Here is a 19700-nt window from a genome sequence, read left to right on the forward strand (position 1 = left end):
ACGCGACAACCGATCTTTCCTTCTCACTCAACTTGACCTCGTCCAATGTCATGAGTTCGAGAGCTTCCTCGAGTGAGTACGAATCGACTCCATCACCTACACCATCTGAACGAGCCGCACAAGCGAAAGAGGTCAGTGTTCCGGTTCCCTCTATTCTCATCTTGAACCCGCTCTTACACTCTCTCATTAGTTTGAACACCGTTTGAAGACGAGATTACAATGTGAGCACACTACTAAATCACATACTCCAGCAGTCTACGCGCGCTGACTTCCCTTCTTCTGGCTGAAAGATGCCGCTGTCAAAGCAGCTCAATCTCGACCTCTCCACTCCTCGACTGAGCTAGCGAATCTCACCGACAATCCATTCAAGAGACAAGCGGAAGCACGTCAGAGGGAAAAGACCCAAGCGGTAGTTGAAAAAGTGCGTGAGGGTAATCGAATCGAGGAGGACGAGGAACAAATCGAGGAGAAGGATAGATGGGAAACGCTGGAATGGTTCCAACCTGTCGATGAACAACCCAAAGAGAGTGCTGGTCAACAGGAGGAGGAGGAGGACGATGATCTCGAATCAGTACCGACTCCATCTCCGATTTTCGATTTACCACCTCAAGAAGTCCCTTACCTCGCGATTTGTCCCTCGAAACCACCTTCCAACACTCGAGAAGATTCCGTAGATACTGTCGTCGAAGGAGCGGCAGAAGAACCGGATAACGCATCGAGTTTCTCCGGTTTCGAAACGGATCATCAAGCCTTCCACGCAACCGAATTGATGCTCTCCCTCCGACACGGCACCTCATTCACCGAATCCCACGATCCTGACGCCGATCCCGAGCCCTCGATGATGAATACCTCTCGCTCTCATGTCGCCTCTCTCCTCCCACACAAACACGATTCCCCCTTCTCCGCCTCCCACCCAATCACGACGACTCTCGCTCCCGCCACCACAACCTTCTCTCTCGTCCTACCTTCCGTTCTCGACGCTCCTCTCCTTGATGGCTCCAGTGCGCCCTCCTCACAAGAAACCGATTCCCAAAACAAAAACTCTTCCTCGTTCCCGATTTCTTCCCAAGCTTCATTCTCGGCCCTCCCACCACCACCCCCTCTACCGTTCTCGGATCAACCGATCAGTTCTCAACAAGAGAGGCAACAACGACTCGAAGCGAGGAACAAGAAACGGGCAGCTGAAGGAACGTCGGAGCAAGATAGTCTGAGGAGGAAAGGGAAACGACAGAAGAAGAATGATACGGAAAGTCAAGTTGTACCGACTTTCACGTCCTCCCCAGTACCGCCAACTTCTTCGGTCAATAATTCACCGAGTCGTCAGGACGAATTATCTCCGCCTCCTTCTTCTTTCCCCTTCTCTTCGACTCAATCTTCAACTAACTCTCACCATCCAGAAGAGAACACATCGGCCGTCGTAAAGCTAGGAGGAGGATTTGGAGAAAGTCAGGATACTGAAGTGGATATGGGAGAAAGTCAAGAAACCGTTTCGACTGAACCGGAAGGCGGAGAGTTTGAAAGTCAGGAAACGCAAGTCTCGCGGGGTGGTTTCGAGGAGAGTCAGGAGAGCGTGTAGTGGGGACTTCTGCAGGTTCGTTCAGAGGCGGAAGTTGTAGTTACTCGCGAAAAATTGTTGTTGTCTCAACTTGTCTTTTTCTCGTCAGATTCGTTTGTCGGTTCTTTCTCCTGTCTATTCTAGATCACCTCTTCTCTGTCTGAACGGGCTGTGTGGTCCGCAAGAGACTTTAGGTGTCTCGTTGTATGCAGCTTACGGTTCCTGGAGCTCTTCGACCCTCACTTCCTTCTCCCGATCACCCCGACACCCATCTCGTCTCTCCCTCAAGCTCTCGACAGGGACTTGCAGAGGCGACTTGGACTATCTACGCCTCTATCACACGCCTTCGAGCCTGAGTTGATTCAACAATCGACTCCGAAAATTTCTCTCCTCTCGATCACTTCATCACCTCTCTTCGACTCTCCTCTCACGTCGATCCCACATCTTAAACGACGCGTCCAACTAGGAGTACGTAAGATCAACACTTGATCGAGTAAGCACCTCCTCCCCTCCCCTCGCGCGTCCGTTGCTTCATCTCGATCTTTTTCGATCCGCATTCGCTCACTCCCTTTCCTTCACTCACTCCAGAAACTCGAGCATGGCTACGGTTGAAGATCCACTAGGCTCCAATGCACCAACTCCACCGACATGGATCGATTACTCTCCCCCTCGAGGCGGAGGATTTGCTTCTCCAGCGTCCCGGCCAGCAGGAGGATCCACCTTCTTCTTCCCTACCGGTTCTCAACTCGTCTCCAACTCTCCTCCTGCTACGCCTCACGCTGTAACTCGAGAAGCTTTACCGGACCTCCCGTTCCCTCGTTCGATCTTGCTCTCGTCCCCCGCAACGCAGGGACCTCCTCTCCCTTTCTCCTCCTCCTCGACCTCACCTTCCAACCGATCCCCGCCGTCTGCCCCCGCTCTGTCATATGCTCCCGATCTCCCTCGTCCGACCTTACCGCCTTCAATGCGAACGACGACGAAAGTACCCCTAGCTCAATCTTCCTCCCCCTTAATCGCCCATTCCGGTTTCTGGGATATCCTTTCCGGAACTGGAAGTCGGTTCTATTCCCCTTCAAAGATTAATACGAGGGTACAAGGAGCGAAGGAGGAACAGAGGATCAAGGGGAGGACGGAGAGGATCGGGAAAGGGATCGCGAGTAGACCGGTAGGGAGTAAGGAACCGATCCAGGGAGGGATCTCATTCGCTACGAAGGGAGAGGAGGAGGGGAAGAGGGAGAGGGAGAAGAGAAGGGTTAGTAAAGATCTGATTGGGGAACCGAGAGCTTTCGCGTTCGTTTTTCGTTTCTCTCTCTTTAGAGAACACTTGGATTCTACTGACTGCCGATCGTGCTGTGTAGTCATCTGGTTCATGCGAGTGACGCAGAACAGGCAGAAGCCTTGTTGATGAGGTGGCATCTCGACAAACAAGGGAAACTAGGCCGTCAGTCTCATTCATCGCTTACGCTTTACCCTCTTCTCCACTGACTACCGACAATCCTCGATTGCCAGAACCCTCCTGGGCGAAACCAATCAAATCAGCCGTCCGAGAAGCGAAAGCCGCGATCGGAATCAACGAAGTCATGGCTCAACGACAAGTCGATCAAGAACCCGGAACTCTTCAAGTAACGAACGGATTACCCGATTCCGCGTTCTCCCACGTTGTCGTCGAAGGTGAAAAGGAGACGAGTATCGATACGGGAGTCGCTGTCGAGAACGATTCGGGCAAACTTTCACCGTTGTCGAGCCCGTTCCGCCTCGAACCTCTTCCTCCTCTCGCGAGATCGACTTCCGGGGATACAATCGTCATTTCCCAGACTCCTAGAGAATCAATCGACACGATCAGACCGCTCCCAGGACAACTCCAACAAGCACGAAAGCTCCCTCGAGTTCCACCTCCTCAACTCGAAACTCCTCCCGCACCTCGAACCGTCGTGATTGGAACGACGAAGTTTTCTCCTCATGGCTACAATCGACCTGGAGTACCTCTCTCGTGGGACACGAACGAGAATACCTCTTCCCTCCTCCTCACTTCGAACGAATCGAACGCCGACGCCGACGATTCGGGTTTCTTCTCCCTTTCGGATCCATTCTCTCTTCCGGCGAAGTTCCTTCCCTCCCTCACGACGATCGAGAAAGCTGTTTCTACGAAGATCTACCTCGAAACGAAATACCATGCTCTTCTCAAAACTCCCCCTTCTCGCGAAACCCGAAAACACCTCCTCGAGAAAGAACTGAGTCGGCTCAACCTTCGCGAGGATCAGAAAGCCGAAGTTCGAAACGCCTGGAAGCTCAGCGAAACGGAATACTTACGAGACATGAGAACTCGAGTCAACGTTGGAAGTTTCAAGAAACTCAAAGTGATTGGAAGAGGAGCATTCGGGGTCGTTTCCCTCGTTCGGGAAACTGGGAGTGGAGAATTGTACGCGATGAAACAGTTGAGGAAGTCGGATATGTTGAGGAAAGGACAAGAGGGACATATCAGGGCGGAGAGGGATCTGTTGGCGTCGGCGGCTTGTTCGACGAGGTGGACGGTCAGACTCGCTTATTCGTTCCAGGATGTAGATCATCTGTATCTCGTTATGGATGCCATGCTCGGTGGAGGTGAGTCAATCTCTTCCCGTTCTCCGTCTCAGCGTTCTCGTCGACTGACAATCCTGGTTCGATAGATCTACTCACGCTCTTGATCGAAAAGGATACGTTCGAAGAATCTTTCGCAAAGTTCTACATCGCGGAAATGGTTCTCGCCTTACAAGAAACTCATCAAGTTCTAGGAGCGATTCATCGAGATGTCAAACCTGACAATTTCCTCTTCGACAAATCGGGTCACATCGCAATCAGTGACTTTGGACTCTCTACCGATTTGTACGTCTTCTTCTCTCCTCACGCTTACGCTCGTGCCGAGAATTGAGGGGTACTCGTTTGATAACAGCCATTGGTCTCACGATGGAGCTTATTTCGATTCTCATCGACGTGAACTCCTCTACAAGCACGGGATTGACCTCGAAGACAACTTTCATCGCTCTCGAGCTGCTCGCGCTGTCGATGGGAATCATCCTCCTTTCGACCCTCCCAGACCCGATACCGACGAAAACGAGAACGAAGGACCGAAAAGCGTTCTCGGATGGCGCGACAAGCAGAGGAGACGCCTAGCTTACTCGGTAGTCGGGACGAATAACTATATGGCGATTGAGGTGCTGCGCGGGACAGGATATGGAGTCGAAGCGGATTGGTGGAGGTGAGTTTGACGATTTTGCGAAAGTTTGTTCAGGCTACTAAATGTCGCTCTTGCTTTGATCTCAGTCTCGGTGTGATCATGTTTGAGATGTTGTACGGCTACCCTCCCTTCGTCAGTAAATCTAGACAACAAACTCGACAAAAGGTGAGCCTAACCTCTCGCTCATTTGCGGTCCGAGCTCCTTTCGTGCTCACATCGCTCTTCTCCCTCGTTGCAGATCCTGAACTGGCGACAATCCCTCCGCTTCCCCTCGAAAGCACGTGTCTCCCGTGAAGCTCAAGATCTCATCCTCTCCTTGATTTGCGAAAAGGAAGATCGACTCGGTTCACGTCGAAACAATCGACCCAACTCTGTCATCCAACGTCAACGCAGCGGATTCCTCAACGTCGCCGGGCCTGGAGGATTTACGACCGAGCTCGCAGGAGTCACGAACGATGGAGCGGATCAAATCAAGAATCATCCGTGGTTCAAAGGGATCGATTGGGCTCGTTTGCACCTCGAGACTCCTCCGTTCCAGCCCCAACTTCGTAGCGAGACGGATACGAGGTACTTTGAGGACGACATCGAAGCTGTGAGTCGGTGTCGGATGATCCGTAACGGGGGTCCTCGTACTGATCGTTCAACGTCTGCTCAACTAGGTTCCTCTACCTGCTCCGGAGATTGCTCCAGGAGTGCCTGCTCCTGATACGACTCGAGATCCGATGCTTCGTCACGCAACCGAAGGAGATCAACTTCTCGAACTTCGCAAATCTCAAGGATTCAAGAACTGGACTGTACGTCTCGAGATCTCGTCTCTCACTAGTCTATGATTGCAAGCTGCTGAGCTACCTGCTCCTGTAGTTTAAGAGACCTAAGAAACAAGTCTACGATCCGAGAAGAGGACTTGACCTTTCGCAATCGGGCGACATCTTCGGAAAAGCGAACGATGCTGGAACTTATCGAGGTCGCTCGACCCTCAGGAGTGACGGTTTCGGATCCTCTTTCGCTAGATCTCTTTCTGTCTAGATTCTCATCGCTTCTCTTTACCGTCTCCTTTCGTTTTTCATCCTCATCGTTTTCCTACTAATTCTCGCGCATTCTCTCGCACTGCGATAACCCTTCATTCTTACTTTGATACCTCTCTTTCGCATCCCCTAATCTGCATTCATTCATCATCTCTTACTTTGCAAACCGGAATAGTTTTCCTCATCTACAGTTTGATATCAAAGATCCGAACGCTCTTATCTTCACTCCCGCTCGCCAACCTTGCGACAACGTCTTGCGCTAGATCTTGCTTTGGACAGAACGAGAGACTCGTCACGGCGAGAACGTGGGCGATTCTGGAAATCGAGAGAGCGGACGGTCAGCCTGAGCGAACCGAGGACAGAGGCAAGTTGTGCTTACGTGGGATCGAGAATAGAAAGCTGCGAGAAATCGGAGGGAGCAGAAACGGGACTTGTGTAGAGATGGATCTGACCGTTTTCGAGTCCGATGGATAAGAGATGCAATCTGATGAAGTAGGTTATCAGTTGATGTTTTCTCCCCCTCTGAGCAGAAGTTTGCTCACTGTTGAGATTGAAGATAAGTCGTTGCAATCGAGGTCGCCGCCTCGTCAAATTTGAGCGTTTTGCTGCATTCCCATCCTGAATTCGACGATGCTCGAGTCCAGATCTTCGTCTATAGTACGGGAGCACGAGTCGAGGTCAGTCTTCGGTCGCTGGGACAAGCGGGCAGCGAAACGAGGAAAGAGTAGCTTGCCGTTTTGTCACGCGAAGCGGTTGCGAAGAATGAGCTGTCGAGACTCCAGCATGCATCCCAGATGATTCGAGCATGAGCCTTCTCCATTGCCACCGGTCGATAACCTGTACATCATGAGAGAGAAGTTGATCAGCGGCGGAAGGTAGAAAGGAGACAGAACGAGAACGTACCCAATTTTTCTTCGCCCTCGATCCTCTCATACACTCTCCAACAGCGATCCCTACTGACACTGAGCAGCCACTTGTCATCTCTACTGAACTCGAGTTTCGTGATCGTCAAACTGTGTCCTTCGAGGATACCTCCTTCAGTTCGAACCGGCAGCCAAGTCCGTGTATCGTACAGCCGGATCAAGGCGTGTGAAGGGAGAGTTGCTTTACAGGCGGAAGCAATGAGTGGTGATCGATGAGCGGAACAGAGTGCGACGAGTTCGAACGAGTGACCGTAAAGTTTCTCAGTCTGCGAATCGAGCACGATCAGGATCAGCGGTACAAGCTGAGATGAGAATCGAACGAACCTCTGGCCACAGTGTCGATCCAAGCAGCTGCTCTTCGAGTGGGGGATGTTGCTCGTTGACGCTAAAGTTGACGGGAGCGACCGCCTCGAAAGGATCATTCGAAGCTGGAGGTAGTTGATCCGCCTCGGCTTGAGCTGTGAATCTCACACCGATGTACGATCAGCAAGAGCTTGACAAGTTCATCGATGCAAAACTTACAGGCGATAGCTCGATTCGATAAACCGAGAGGGGGAACATTCGCAGCCATGGGTCGAGGTTTGTCAACTGCTCCCGCTAGTTTCACCTTACTCAGCTTGTCGAGACTATCGACAAAGTTCTGAGGCGCATCAAAGACTCGGATGAGCTTCTCGTCCGCTCCGGAAACGAATTGTAGTCGATCGATGAAAGAGAGGGAGGACAGAGGGTAACCGTGGATTTGAGGTCGACCGAGTTCTGGAATCGAGAAATATATCAGCTACTGTCACGAAGACGGGAGGGACAGAGAAGAGCTCACCGTGCCAAGTCTCGAGTAGCCTTCCATCGTTTCCAGACTGTCGCCGCCAAGGAGCATGCAATCTCGTCGACATGTCATGACTGGTTCACGAGGAGAGAGATCAGAATCAATGATGGCTGCGACAAAGGAGAAGGGTTGACTCACCTCGCGCTCAGCAAATATTCACCTTCCGGCTCCCAAACAACCTGACAAACTTTGCCCAAATGTCCCGTCGCTGCGACTTTCGGTTCCCATTCCGCTCCTTCTTCGTCTTTCTGATCCCAAACGTGCCAACTTCCACCCCATCCGCTCGCCATAACCGTCTTTGCGTCCTTTCCCCAAAGAGCGCCAAAGAAACCTAGATTCGTGACGGACGAAAACTCTCCGAATCGGTGTTGAGATGTCCAAAGGGTCGAAGTTGCCGATGTTGTGAGATCGTTCGTCTGTAAAGGAGTCCAGAGAATCATCGATCGATCAGCCGAGGCTGAAAGTAGTCGAAGTCCCGGGTTCGTTGTCGAAGATGACGACCTTGAGGTATCCGAGGGTGCCCAATTCAATCCAGTGACCCACGCATCGTGACCCAACAAGACTGCCTCTGAAGCACAACTGAATTCTCCGTCTCCCTCGATCGAGAAATCGTGAGCTTTCACCCTCAATTCCCCTTCTTTCCCTCCTCCTGCCGTCGACGTAACTGACGGATCCTTCTCGGCTAACGCTTTCTCCAACTCATCGAGTGCCGACAGTCCGTTCGCAGGAGCGGGTTTCGAAGTAGTGGTCGAATGAGAAAGTCGAGTGAATCGCCATAATCGAATATAGTTGTCTTGTCCTCCTGAAGCTAGTAGCACCTCGCCAGGGTTGATATCGTAGCCGATGTTCGTTGTCGAGGTTGAGGAGGATGGCGAGGCAGAGGAAGGGATCGGAGTTGTGAAGGAGAGACAGCGAATCCAATCCGTGTGACCTTCGAGCGACAAAGATTTCGTGAACTGTAGCATACGATCGCTTCTTCCAGTCAATGCCCTAAGAAAATGACTGAGGAACGAATCCTGCTCACTTTAGGGGAAGAAGCAGAGGGAGAAGTATAGAGTTGAATTCGGTTCTCGGTGCTTCCGACAGCCAAGACGAGACCTAGACGAGAACCGATAATCAGCGAGGTAACTTCATGCACGACGAGCCGATGAAGAGGTACATACCTTTCGATTGGGGCAAATAGCTCAGAGCCAATTCAAGAGGAATCTTCCCTCTACAGTCGATCTTCTGCACTTGTTCAGCTGTGGGCCAAAGCAGCGTCAGTCAGAGGGACTCTTCGAACCTTTGGAGGTACCAGACAGCCAGACTGACCTTGACCCGTAGCTGAATCAACGATGGAGACCTTGATACTCGCGTTCGATCCTCCTGTCACAACGAGATACTTGCTCTCGCCTCCTTCTGACGACAAGGCGAGCGTTTCTACTGCAGAAACTGATCCCGAGTGTACATTAGGTAGAGAAGCTAGCTCTTTCCACTATTTTCGCGTAGAAAAGGAAAACGGTGAGTCCTCATACGAACGATGTGTGGTCAGAACAGGCAACACTCACGGTACCCTTGATCGATTCTCCTTCTTGTCTCCATAGCTTCGCATTTCCCTTCCTATCTCCGGAGACGAGTATATGTTGATCGAGATTCGAGAATTTGAGCGCTGAAACTTCCGCTCCATGCCCCGTCAAAGTCGTATGAATTCCCTCGTGTGTGTCGTTCTATCTCCTCTCTCATTTCATCAGCCTTCTACAGGACACAGACAGTTCAGAAGCGAGACTCACGGCAGAATTCCAAAGAGAGATTAAATGTCCCGAAGCGAACGCGATCAGACCATCTGTAGTCCTTGACGCGGATGCGTTGTTACGAGAAGCGGCTGCTGAGATGTATAGTGGCTCTACTCGAGCGGTCGAGGTCATCGTCGAGGTGAGAGAGCAAATTCAAGATGAAAACGAAAGTTGCTTCTTTCGTTCCAACCACTCTCACTCGATTATGTCACAGAACAAGGATGCTGGAGGAAGTACAGCGAAGGGAGCGGTACAACATCGGAAACTTACAAAGAAGGGTCTCTTTGCAAAGGATCGCAAGTCGACTCCTTCTCTCAACTCCCTCCCTGTCTCTCCAGTCACTGATGCCAGCAATCGCAGTGGGACCAATGATGTATGGATTCGGAGATGATTACAACTCGGCACCAGATACAATCGCAGTCATGGAGGAACTCGTGATTGATCATATCACGGACATCGTCAGTCACTCTCTTCCTCAGCTTCGTGTTCGCAAAACATTGACTGTGGAGAGAGGGTGTCAACCGACAGTGTATGCAAGCATCTCGGATCGCGGCTTCGAGGGGGAAAGTGAAACTGGACGATTTCCGTTTCGCGCTTCGAAACGACGACAAGAAACTCGCTCGATTGGAAGAACTCTTGTTCATGCAGGAAGAGATCGCTCGAGCGAGGAGAGGATTCGAAAACCCAATGGATTACGCCGTCGACGAAGAGAACCTGTTGGAGAAAGAGAAAGAACCGGCGACGACGAATTCAACGACTTCGGGCAACGTAGTCCTGCCGACGGGAGGCAAGAAATCGTCAGGAGGAGGAGGAGAAAAGTCGAAGAAGAGTAAAGGGAAGGAAAAGGCTTGAAGAGGTGAATCTTTGTGTCGTTCATATTTCGTGATTTGTTGCTTGTGTTTTACCGTAATCAATCGTTCTACTTTCTCTCCGTTTCTCGGCGAGACATAGTGAGGGTATCAAAATGTGCTCTAATTACTGAAGATGAGGGGTGTATACGGCGAGACAGAGACGAGAGAGAAGACCAAACCAAAAAAATAAGATGCAGAACAGATTTTCCGAGAAGCTCGAGCAGATAAATTGTGATGTCGATGCACTCTTTTCCTCCCCTTCCTTGTCTCCAGTGACCTCTTTCCCAGCTCGTGATTGCCCGACGTCTCTTCCCACTGTGATCCGATTCTTCTAAGTTGCAAAAACTCCGAAGAGCTTGAATCGAGCGTGATCAATTCCTGGTTGACCTTGTAGTTCACATACGACGTAGTGAGGTCCTTTGGTGACTCCTTGATCGATTTGAGTGACGCTATATCGAGAGGGTATCGAGTTAGTGAAATTTCGCACAGATGGAAAAAGAGCAAGAGACTCACGTAGGTTGTCCGTAGTCTCGATCCCAACTTCCTTTGAGTTCTACCGCTCCCTCTACGTTATCATCTACCCAACATAATACCGTTCCCCATCCATCTGCTTCCGGTCCCTTCAAGTAATAAACTGCGATATCTCCCGCACCACACTTGATCGGAACTTTGAGCAGAGAACCGGGCATGTCGGTGTACCAATAATGCGTTTCGTCTTCATCGTCAGGTCTCGGGGCGATCGGGTTCCATCCAGATCCGGCGAAAACGGAGGAAGGTAACGGGTTGATGAGATCGTTCGCCGAAGCGCAATGAGGTTTGATCTCGCGGAAATGGGCGAGTTCGTGAGGTTTGTCGGTGATGCGGAAAGGAGGGATTCGAAGGAACGAAGAACGAGATCGTCCAGCTTTTCCATCGGCGTCTTCTCCGTCGACTCCAGCGTCCGAAGCTTTCCTCAACCCTTTGCCAGAGAGTAACGAAGGGTAATCGTCACCGAGGTTGAGAGGAGAGACGGGTTGGTTATTCCCGATGAGAACGGCGAGATCGGTTTCGAGAGCGGCGGCGTCCCAAACTTGACAGATTTCAGATTCGAGGTAGGAAATGAGAGTATCGGCGAGGATTTCGTGACCCTTCGAGTTGGCGAGGATAGGATCGAGGAAGTACGATTGTCGAACCTTTTGAGGGTTCAAGAGGTACTCTTCGTACAAGAGACCTTTGACACTGTCGAGAGAAGAAGAACGTTAGGACGATTCTTCATGCTTGTATGAAACGAGCGGACTAACCTGAGGTGCACAACATCGTAGAACTGGGCTACAGCACTGTGCCATACTTCGGGTCCTGCGAAACCACGTTCTCCCTGAATCTGCGGCGAGAAGTGACCGAGGAGAATGACTGCAGGTTGATCAGGTCGAAGGAGGAGAGATCGAACGAGGAGATCGGTAGTCGAGAGTGTCGTGGGATCGCTGTTAGAGGCAACTGTGAGCGATTGGATGCAAGTAGAGCAACGAAAAGGAAACGTACTGAGGATCTTCAGTGTCGAACTCGACGATGACCAAATCGACTCGATCAGGCAAATGCATGTCGGAGCAGAAACCGAAGTACGAAGTACCAGTTCGACGGACTGACAACAGACGAGGATGAGCATCAAGCAGGAATGTAGACGGAGAGAGGAGGAAAAACGCACGAGCACCGTTCGTCAATTCGTTCGCCGGATGAGGGAAAACGTCGTTGAGCCAGGAAAAGACTCGATGAGGGTAACAATTCGGTCCAATCGGGTTTCCCAACGGATGCGCCTGAGTCGCATCCAATCCGTGACAACTACTGACACTTCCTCCGAGAACTCCAATCGTGATCGGTAACCCTGCCATCGCTCTCTTGATGACCCTCCTGACTCTTTCCGAACTTCCAACGTGCGCCCTCGTCTTCAAGATTGATTCCCTTCCATACACGCTCCCTAGCTCGTCTCCAGGTCCAAAGGTCGGACAGAAAGTGAAAGGAGGAGGTTCACTGAAATTCGCTGGTCCGTATCCACCGTTTCCTCCGTGCGAGATCGCCGCCGCCGCCCGTTGCTTACGTGCGTTCCTCACGAGTGCGTCTGTTCTACGCGATTGGGCGAATCCACTCCGACTTCCGAACCCTGGGAGAGATCGACCTCGACCGTACGAAGAAGACGTCGAAGAAGGTGATGAGAGGAGGTGAAGGATGAAGAATAGACCACAGACTCCTCCGATTATGTACAGAGTCCGGCGAGTAGAGGATTTCGAAGAGGGAGAGTTTGTGAAGAGTTGGGAAGAAGAAGGGCGACTAGAATGGGCTGATTGAGGTGATGAGCGGGGGTCTGCATCTTGCCGCCGTCTGTGTAGCATCCTGGCGCCAGTCTAGAGGAGGAGAGGAGGTTGGTGATCTAGAGCGGGAGAGAGATGAGAGCCAAGGACGTGTCGTGAGAGTTTGCTCCAAAATGAGTTGGATCAGAGAGATTCGTCCGCTATCGTCGTGCTCTGTTCAAGGCGTGAATCGTAGATAGCCGGTTGCGAGAGCGAGGGGAGTTTGGTGTGATGAGCAAGTCACGGGAGATCCGCTAATTTTCTCGCGCCTACTTTGACAATTCCGGAAGTGTAAAGTATAGCATTCACTCTCTGCGTGTTGGAGTTCGACTGATCAATTGCCAGGACTACAAGGTAGGCGTTCCATGAAGGAAAAAGTTATACACAAAATTTGACGAGAGAAAGTACGAAAGGAATGGGATCGATTAAGTCATAGAGTGCGAGACCAAGAGAGAGAAAGTAAGAGTAATAGTAGTATAAGGGGAAGATAATCTATTCCGAGAGACGAGAGCGAGACGAGGTTCGAGGTTTTCACTTTTCGGCGAGCTTTTCGTTCTTCTTCTGATTCTTCTTCGCCTTGTTCTTGCGAGTGAACAAGCTACCCCATTTGACTTCGCTGTAGAGCCACGTACAGATGAAGACGGCGGCAAAGTTGAAGACGATGTACTGTGATTCGAGAGAAAAGAGCAAAAAGAGTCAGTTTTCGTCGTTGGTCGCGAAAGACAGCGAAGAGGGGGAGCGGCGTGGCGATAGGGACAAGGCAGAGAGCGGTAGTGAGAGAGAGCGAGACTAACTCCGCATAAAATGCCCACGTTTCTCCATCGGTGAGAGTACGACATTCCGACGGTCGAGAGAAACTCGTCACCCGACCTGAACTGGCAGAATCCACAGCCACCGTTCTGTAGGACCTCTGCATAACCTCCTGCCATCTGCGTATATGATTGCATCCATTCGACGCATTGTTCGCCTGCGGGAGGGTTGAGAACTTGGAATTGATCTTGCTTGCAGCGGATCTGGACTCCTCCGAGGGCGTTCGAGACGAGGGCGTCGATGAGGTAAGTGAAGGGAGAGAGGTGGTACATCCAGCTGCGCCAGAAGTAGGGAAGTTGGGCGACAGGTTGAACAACTCTAAAAAACCGTCAAACAAGCCTTAGGGTCAGTCTTCTTCGACTTCCCAGACACGATAGAGGGGCTAGCGGCTTACCCGTTGAAAATGATGACCTTATAGGGGATTGGCTCGCGCGTCAGCGAAAATCTCTCGAGCTGAGCAAAGTAGAGAGAACTCACGAAGGAGAAGAACGACGAATAGAGTACCGAGGCGGCCATCGCGTTCGGCGAAAACGAAGCGACGAATTGCGCGCTGAGGGAACAGTCACGAAGGGTCAACGGTCAATCTCACGCAGCGGAAGAGATGTAGAAAGAGGGGAACTCACAAGGAAGCGTAGTAAAGTTCGAAGAGAACAGAATAAACAAGGAATCCAAAACCTGCGCGATTGGCACCGCTAGGAAGTGAGACTGTGTAATACCAGCAGAGGAAGAAGAGGGTACCGCTGCGAAAGAGGAGAAAATCCAAAACGAAGATTTCGGTGTCAGTAGGAAAATTGAGCAAAACGACTGAACCCGCGCATACGACGAGGGTACGGGACACCGCCGAGTTACGGGGTATCGACGAAAGACTAGGGAAAAGGACAGCCGGGAGAAAACGTACGCGAGGATGTTGAAAGGAATTTCGACAACGATCGAAGAGAAGACGAGAGTCGGCCAAGAGTACATTCTTGACGGTTTCTCACGAGCGGTATAGAGTTGACGAAGTGCGAGGTACTTGGGTTGAAGTTGTTGAGCGAGAGGTGCGGCGAGGACGACAGCCATAAAGACTGCGAAAAGTCGATTTTGAAGACCAGAGATGTCGTTGGGGGAATCCCAGAACGAGAAACCAATGAAAAGACCAGCGAAGATGTTGAGCATAATCTTGGATACGACGTCTGCGAGGAAGGAATGAAGGGAAGATGTCAACTTTTCTGAGCGAGAAGTGTCTTGAACGAAAAATAAACGGTCTTACAGGTAGCATCGCGGTTGTAGTTCTGGAAGACACGAGCAGTAACGAGCCTGAGTTGAGTCAAGGGCGAAGCGGCAAAGTTGCGACCAGAATCGGGAGACTTGTCGGCGGCTGATTCTTCTCCGGATTTTTCGTCGTGATAACGGTCAATGTCCTGCTGAATCTTCTTCGCCTCGTCGGACTCGTTCCACATTTGATACCAATCCTTGTCGACCTTGGCGGAAGCACCAGCTCCAATCGCGTCGAGGATAACTGAAGAAAGAAGAAGTGAGCTCGCGCCATTTTATAGATTGAAAGATCGGCTCACATTCGGCGGGGTTATCAGAGTCGGAGCATCGCTTGTCGGTACGAGCGTGGAAGTAGTCGATGAGAGTGTGAGAGTTCTTGCCGAGTTCGCCAAAGTAAACGGTCTTTCCTCCCTTTTGGAGGAGAAGGAGACGATCGAACGTTTGGAAGAGTTCAGACGAAGGTTGATGGATCGTCGCGAGAATAGCTTGACCGTGATCGGCAAGTTTTCGGAGGAGAAGCATGATTGACCAAGAAGATTGCGAGTCGAGACCGGAAGTCGGTTCATCGAGGAAGACGAGGAGAGCGGGTTTAGCAGCGAGTTCAACACCGATAGTGAGACGTTTCCTTTGTTCGACGTTGAGACCCATTCCGACTTCTCCGACGAGAGCTTCGGCGTAAGCTTCCATCTCCAAAAGTCGGATGATCTCTTCGACGTAGGCGAGTTTCTCGGCCTTGGGAACCGTACGGGGCTGTCGCAACTCCGCGCTGAACCTGAGAGCCTCACGAACCGTCGTAGTCGCCATGTGCCTGTTCGCCACCGAAAAAGGTAAGTAAAGAGGTCGAACTACGCCGAAACGGTGCTCGTTCCGACAGCGGATATGACTCGATGAATTCAGTACTCACGTATCTTGTTGTTGACAGTATCCAGTCTGACGTTGGAACGAGATCGGGAGAGGTTTTCCGTTGACGAGCATGTCTCCCGTGACGACACCCATATCGACACGTTGAGCGAGGACGTTGAGTAGAGTAGTTTTACCTAGAGAGTACGAACATGGGGATGAGCTAACTCGCTCAGGAAACGAGAAAAGAGAAAGATTTCACTCACCAGCTCCAGATTCTCCCATGAGCGCAGTCATTTTACCGGGAACGACGTATCCTGAAACATCAGAGAGTAACCTCCTGGGCTCTCCCTTGATCGTGATATCGTAGTTGACGTTCCTCCACGTAAAGATGTCGGTCGCAGCTCGAAGAGTTTCAGCAGCCTTGTCCTTTTCCTCCTCGGAAACGTCGTGAAGCGCTTCAGGGTTCTCGGTCTGGTTCTCCTCGTCGGTTTGAACTCCAGGGGTTTCGATCGCGTTTACGAGTTCCGCCGGGGCGTGACCTCGTTTGAAGACCATGACTCCTCCAGCAGCGCCTTCGTCCTTTTGATACTCGGTGGCGATGAGAGCAATTGCGAGGAAGAACATGTAGTAGGCCCAGATAAATCCGAAGTTGCGCCAGGTGTGAGACCACTTGTAACCGTATTGAGCGAGAAGGTAAGCGGATCCCGAAACGAGGTTGGTACCGGGGATTCCTCCAGCGGTGGCGCAAGCTTGATTCGCGGCGGCGATACCGGCGTATTGAGGTCCTGAAGGTACGAGTTGAACACAGGGGACGTTGAGAGTACGGACTAGAAAGGGACCAACAAGAAAATCAGCTCGAGCCCGATCAGCAGCGGTGACTATGCGAAGAGGACAACTCACATTCGTTCGTGAGAATAGCCTCGAAGCCGAAAGGAACCGGTTGAGCGTACGAGAGCCATCGGAACCAGACTTTCATCGAGGGTCGAGGAATTGCGTAACCGGTGTAAATTGCGACGATGAGAACTCCGAGACCGGCCATCATGGTAGCGTTCGCTTCCCGTCGGTTGATCGCAGCGAGCATACGGAAGAATGCGAGCCTAATTGCGAATGAGGGGGAGAATCGAGTCAGTTCCGCGTGCAAGCTTGAGAGTAAAGAGAGTAACTCACATGGTCAAGTTAGTGAGGAACGTGAACAAGAGGAAGACGAAGAACTGAGATGCCGAGGGTTGAAGACCAGACAGGAAGTAGAGGATAATCTGTGAGAGCGCGAGAGAGTCAATCGCTGATACGAAGCTGGAACGAAAGGGCAGGACGCACATCGAATACGACGGTGGTGACGAATTTGAAAGGAAGATCAACGAGTGTGACTGCAGAGAGAAGACAGTCAGCGACCCGTTCAGCGGCGAAGCAAAGAACGAAATGAGGACTCACGCGCCAGCATGTCGGCCGAGGGACGCAACATGGCGAAGGACCTTTGCCTGACGAGGATGGGACGCTGAGAGTAAGAAGTGGTGATTTCGGCCATACCAGTGAACGAGTTGTAGAGAACTTTTCGTGCAAAACGTCAAAGTCAGCTCGGAAAAAATGAGGCGAAACGGAAGTCGACTCACTAGCAAAGAACATGACACCTCCTCGAGAGAAGAAACCAGACGTATCGTTGGGAAGAGGGTAGTAGACGGATCCGATGATGAGAGCTTGGAAAACGGCGGCGATCGTAACAATTGCGAGAGTTCCGATATCTCCCATTTGCATCTGATAACGACGAACCATCGCGAGACGAGCCATCATCGGGTAGGAGATGAGGTAAGGAGACTTCTTGCTGGCCCTCTTGACGTGTTCAGCGTGAGCACTCGCACGGTAAGCTTCGACTTGATCGTTCGCCTCGCCGGGAGCCAAGATTCGAAGTTGTTCTTCCGCTTCTTGAACGTTTCGCTTTCCGAGTTCACTCTTGATCCAGTGGGCTTCGAATTCGGCGGCGGTTTGAGGAGTTCGACCTTCAAATCCTTCGCGTTGGAATCGACCTTTAGGATCGGTACACGCGACGAGGAAATCGGCAGAGGTTTGACGAGGTTGAGGTTCCCATCCCATGCTCTTGAAGTATTCGACTGCTTCTCCCATCGGACCGAAGTAGACCATTCGACCGTCGTAGATGACCGAAACTTTGTCGAAGAGTTGGTACAGTTGCTCTCCGGCTTGGTAGATCGAGAGAACGGTCGTGAGGTTGGCGACATCGGTAGCGATACGGAGAGCGCGAGCGTATTCGAGAGCGGTGGAAGCATCGAGACCACGAGTACTGTTGTCGTGACATCCGATCTTGCAACCTGATCAAGCGAGTTATGTCAGATGTTGGAGAAAGCTCATCGACGAGGAGGAACAACGTACCGGTCGTGAGCAGTTCCGCGATCGAGACACGCTTGCGCTCTCCTCCGGAAACACCTCGAACGAAATCGTTTCCGACCTTGGTGTTGTAAGTGTGCTTGAGTCCGAGAAGCGAAGCGAGAACGTCTCGGCGACCTTCGATAGTTTGTTTCCTCGAGTGGACACGACCGTCCTTGGCGGGAGCACGAGTGGCGGCGGCGAAGGTGAGAGTTTGGTTGACGGTCAGGAAAGGCATGTGAACATCGTCTATCGCAAGGAAAAGGACGAAGTGTCAGTCAGTTCGGAGGCCGAACTCGCTGGGAAGCTCAAGAGAGGCTCACCTTCGGGAAGGTAAGCGACATCTCCCTTGTACTGCTTGTGCATGATTTTGGGAGTGAGCCCGTCGTAAGAGATGGTTCCCTTGACGCCAGAGAACGCATCGGTTTCGTTTGCGAGAGTTTTGAGGAAGGAAGTACAACCACTTCCGGGTCGACCGAGTACGAGTAGCATCTCTCCTGGTCGGATCGAACCAGTGAACGAGTTGAGAATAGTCTTGTGCTTCGGGTGACGGAGAGCGGCGATAGCTTTCGGAAGTCGAGTGATGGCCGTGAGAGCTCCGCTCAATGAACTGTTGTAGGCGAGTCCACTACCTTCTCCCGTCACAGTGAGATCCTTGAACGTGACTATGACATGGAACGAGCATCGTTAATTCCGTCGTCGAAACCGATGAGGGAAGGCTCCCTCTCTCTCGAAAGAGAGGGAGAAGTGGGAAAATCGACTTGCCTCCCAATTGCCTCGTCGCAACTCCTTTGTCGTCTACTTTGCGTAGGATCTGTTTGAGATGCTTCTCGAAATCGAAATCATCCTGGAACGGGTCCTGAGTCGTGTTGGTCATCCTAGATTCTTGTCGAGAGACCGTTCGTTGAAGCTCCCCATCGGGAGAGAAGTGGTCGAGACGAGTCTTGCTACGGGTTGCAGGAGCTCCAAAGACTTGTTCATGTTCGCTCGTGAAGCCCTTGGATTCGTTTGACTGGATGATGCGAGTTTGATCATCGCTCGAAGAGGAAGCGGAGGAAGCTGGAGGTTTCTCCATCGAGCTGGAGAGGGGAAGGTGGGGTCGAACGGAGTGAAGAAGTGTCGTAGGTCGAGTCTCGATTTGTCAGAAGAGCGGCGATGGGTGAAGGAATGGCGGGAACAGAGGATACAGTCAAGCTCGTTCAACTTTCACGGAAAAAGTCAATTTCTCCCTCGACCGAACCAACGATCGAAGTTTCGTAACTCTCGGACTTGGACGGGGGATTCTGCTCCGAAATGCCCGCCTCTTCCCTTCTCAAAATCGCAAAACAACAACTGATCGAAACTCTTCGCTAGGCCAGACCATTCGAGAATGACTCCTCCGCTCTGTTCCACGAATCTGTATCGTACTTCTGAGCTCTGTTCCGAACAAGAGCGTTACGGTGAGCGTGCGATAATGAAGCATTCGAGCTTTTTACGTAAAGTTGCGAACCGGAGGCTCGGCGGATCCACGCGAACTCGTCAATTGAATCCTTCTTGCAAATCGCAAGTGTTGTCGCCGACCTACAGTACGGTACGCGCAACAGTCTGCGTTTCGCAAGCCGAACACGCACGCAATCCGTCAGTGTTCGGACGAAGGAGCGATCTCGCAACGTTGAGCTCGGAGCCGTAACGACGGAATCTCGGGGCATGCCAAGCCGTCGAGGTATGTAGTCGCAATCTATCAGTATGTCAGAGAGCAGCTCCGACGTCTCAGCGATCGATGTCGAGGAGTTTGCTCGAGCTTGCGACGACTCACTCACCACCACGAATTTTCGAAGATCGCAGGAACATGCGAAAGTCTTTCGCCATCGCAGTATGGCACCAAGCTCGTACCAAGCTCGGGCAATCAAGGTCATAGCACCTGTGACACTGTCCGAGATTGCTGAAAATCGTG

The 19700-nt window shown here is 51.6% G+C and overlaps 6 protein-coding genes across 6 annotated transcripts; 3 read left to right on the top strand and 3 right to left on the bottom strand.

The window, feature by feature from the left end:
- Positions 1-50: 50 nt before the first annotated feature.
- Positions 51-1576, top strand: JCM6883_003781 (uncharacterized protein; the record flags this gene model as incomplete). Its single annotated transcript, XM_076628752.1, has 3 exons — positions 51-131; positions 191-221; positions 291-1576. The coding sequence occupies 3 exons, from the start codon at positions 51-53 to the stop codon at positions 1574-1576; spliced, it is 1398 nt and encodes a 465-aa protein (XP_076491488.1).
- A 577-nt stretch (positions 1577-2153) lies between these two features.
- JCM6883_003782 (serine/threonine-protein kinase) lies at positions 2154-5795 on the top strand (the record flags this gene model as incomplete). The annotated part of the gene is made up of 9 exons (XM_076628753.1): positions 2154-2845; positions 2914-2996; positions 3065-4156; positions 4222-4417; positions 4485-4790; positions 4856-4934; positions 5008-5361; positions 5429-5563; positions 5631-5795. 9 exons carry the CDS (start codon positions 2154-2156, stop codon positions 5793-5795), a joined length of 3102 nt encoding a protein of 1033 aa, XP_076491489.1.
- Positions 5796-5979: 184 nt separating this feature from the next.
- On the bottom strand, positions 5980-9444 carry ELP2 (Elongator subunit ELP2; the record flags this gene model as incomplete). Its single annotated transcript, XM_076628754.1, has 14 exons — positions 5980-6109; positions 6174-6278; positions 6337-6446; positions 6528-6631; positions 6698-6983; positions 7042-7175; positions 7240-7473; positions 7535-7614; positions 7679-8496; positions 8565-8638; positions 8704-8781; positions 8852-9014; positions 9088-9246; positions 9310-9444. The coding sequence occupies 14 exons, from the start codon at positions 9442-9444 to the stop codon at positions 5980-5982; spliced, it is 2610 nt and encodes an 869-aa protein (XP_076491490.1).
- Positions 9445-9656: 212 nt separating this feature from the next.
- JCM6883_003784 (uncharacterized protein) lies at positions 9657-10164 on the top strand (the record flags this gene model as incomplete). Its single annotated transcript, XM_076628755.1, has 2 exons — positions 9657-9770; positions 9841-10164. The coding sequence occupies 2 exons, from the start codon at positions 9657-9659 to the stop codon at positions 10162-10164; spliced, it is 438 nt and encodes a 145-aa protein (XP_076491491.1).
- A 330-nt stretch (positions 10165-10494) lies between these two features.
- On the bottom strand, positions 10495-12526 carry JCM6883_003785 (SGNH/GDSL hydrolase family protein; the record flags this gene model as incomplete). Its single annotated transcript, XM_076628756.1, has 5 exons — positions 10495-10612; positions 10677-11381; positions 11444-11623; positions 11682-11781; positions 11845-12526. The coding sequence occupies 5 exons, from the start codon at positions 12524-12526 to the stop codon at positions 10495-10497; spliced, it is 1785 nt and encodes a 594-aa protein (XP_076491492.1).
- A 489-nt stretch (positions 12527-13015) lies between these two features.
- JCM6883_003786 (uncharacterized protein) lies at positions 13016-18842 on the bottom strand (the record flags this gene model as incomplete). Its single annotated transcript, XM_076628757.1, has 18 exons — positions 13016-13150; positions 13279-13612; positions 13689-13705; positions 13772-13844; positions 13918-14034; positions 14193-14466; positions 14544-14792; positions 14848-15356; positions 15453-15585; positions 15655-16218; positions 16292-16488; positions 16559-16647; positions 16709-16758; positions 16823-16939; positions 17002-17712; positions 17774-18016; positions 18091-18432; positions 18533-18842. 18 exons carry the CDS (start codon positions 18840-18842, stop codon positions 13016-13018), a joined length of 4464 nt encoding a protein of 1487 aa, XP_076491493.1.
- Positions 18843-19700: the final 858 nt, after the last annotated feature.

The sequence above is a fragment of the Sporobolomyces salmoneus genome (assembly GCF_050403485.1).
Source record: "Sporobolomyces salmoneus JCM6883 DNA, S_salmoneus_JCM6883_v1_ctg2, whole genome shotgun sequence".
Classification (NCBI taxonomy): Eukaryota; Fungi; Basidiomycota; class Microbotryomycetes; order Sporidiobolales; family Sporidiobolaceae; genus Sporobolomyces; species Sporobolomyces salmoneus.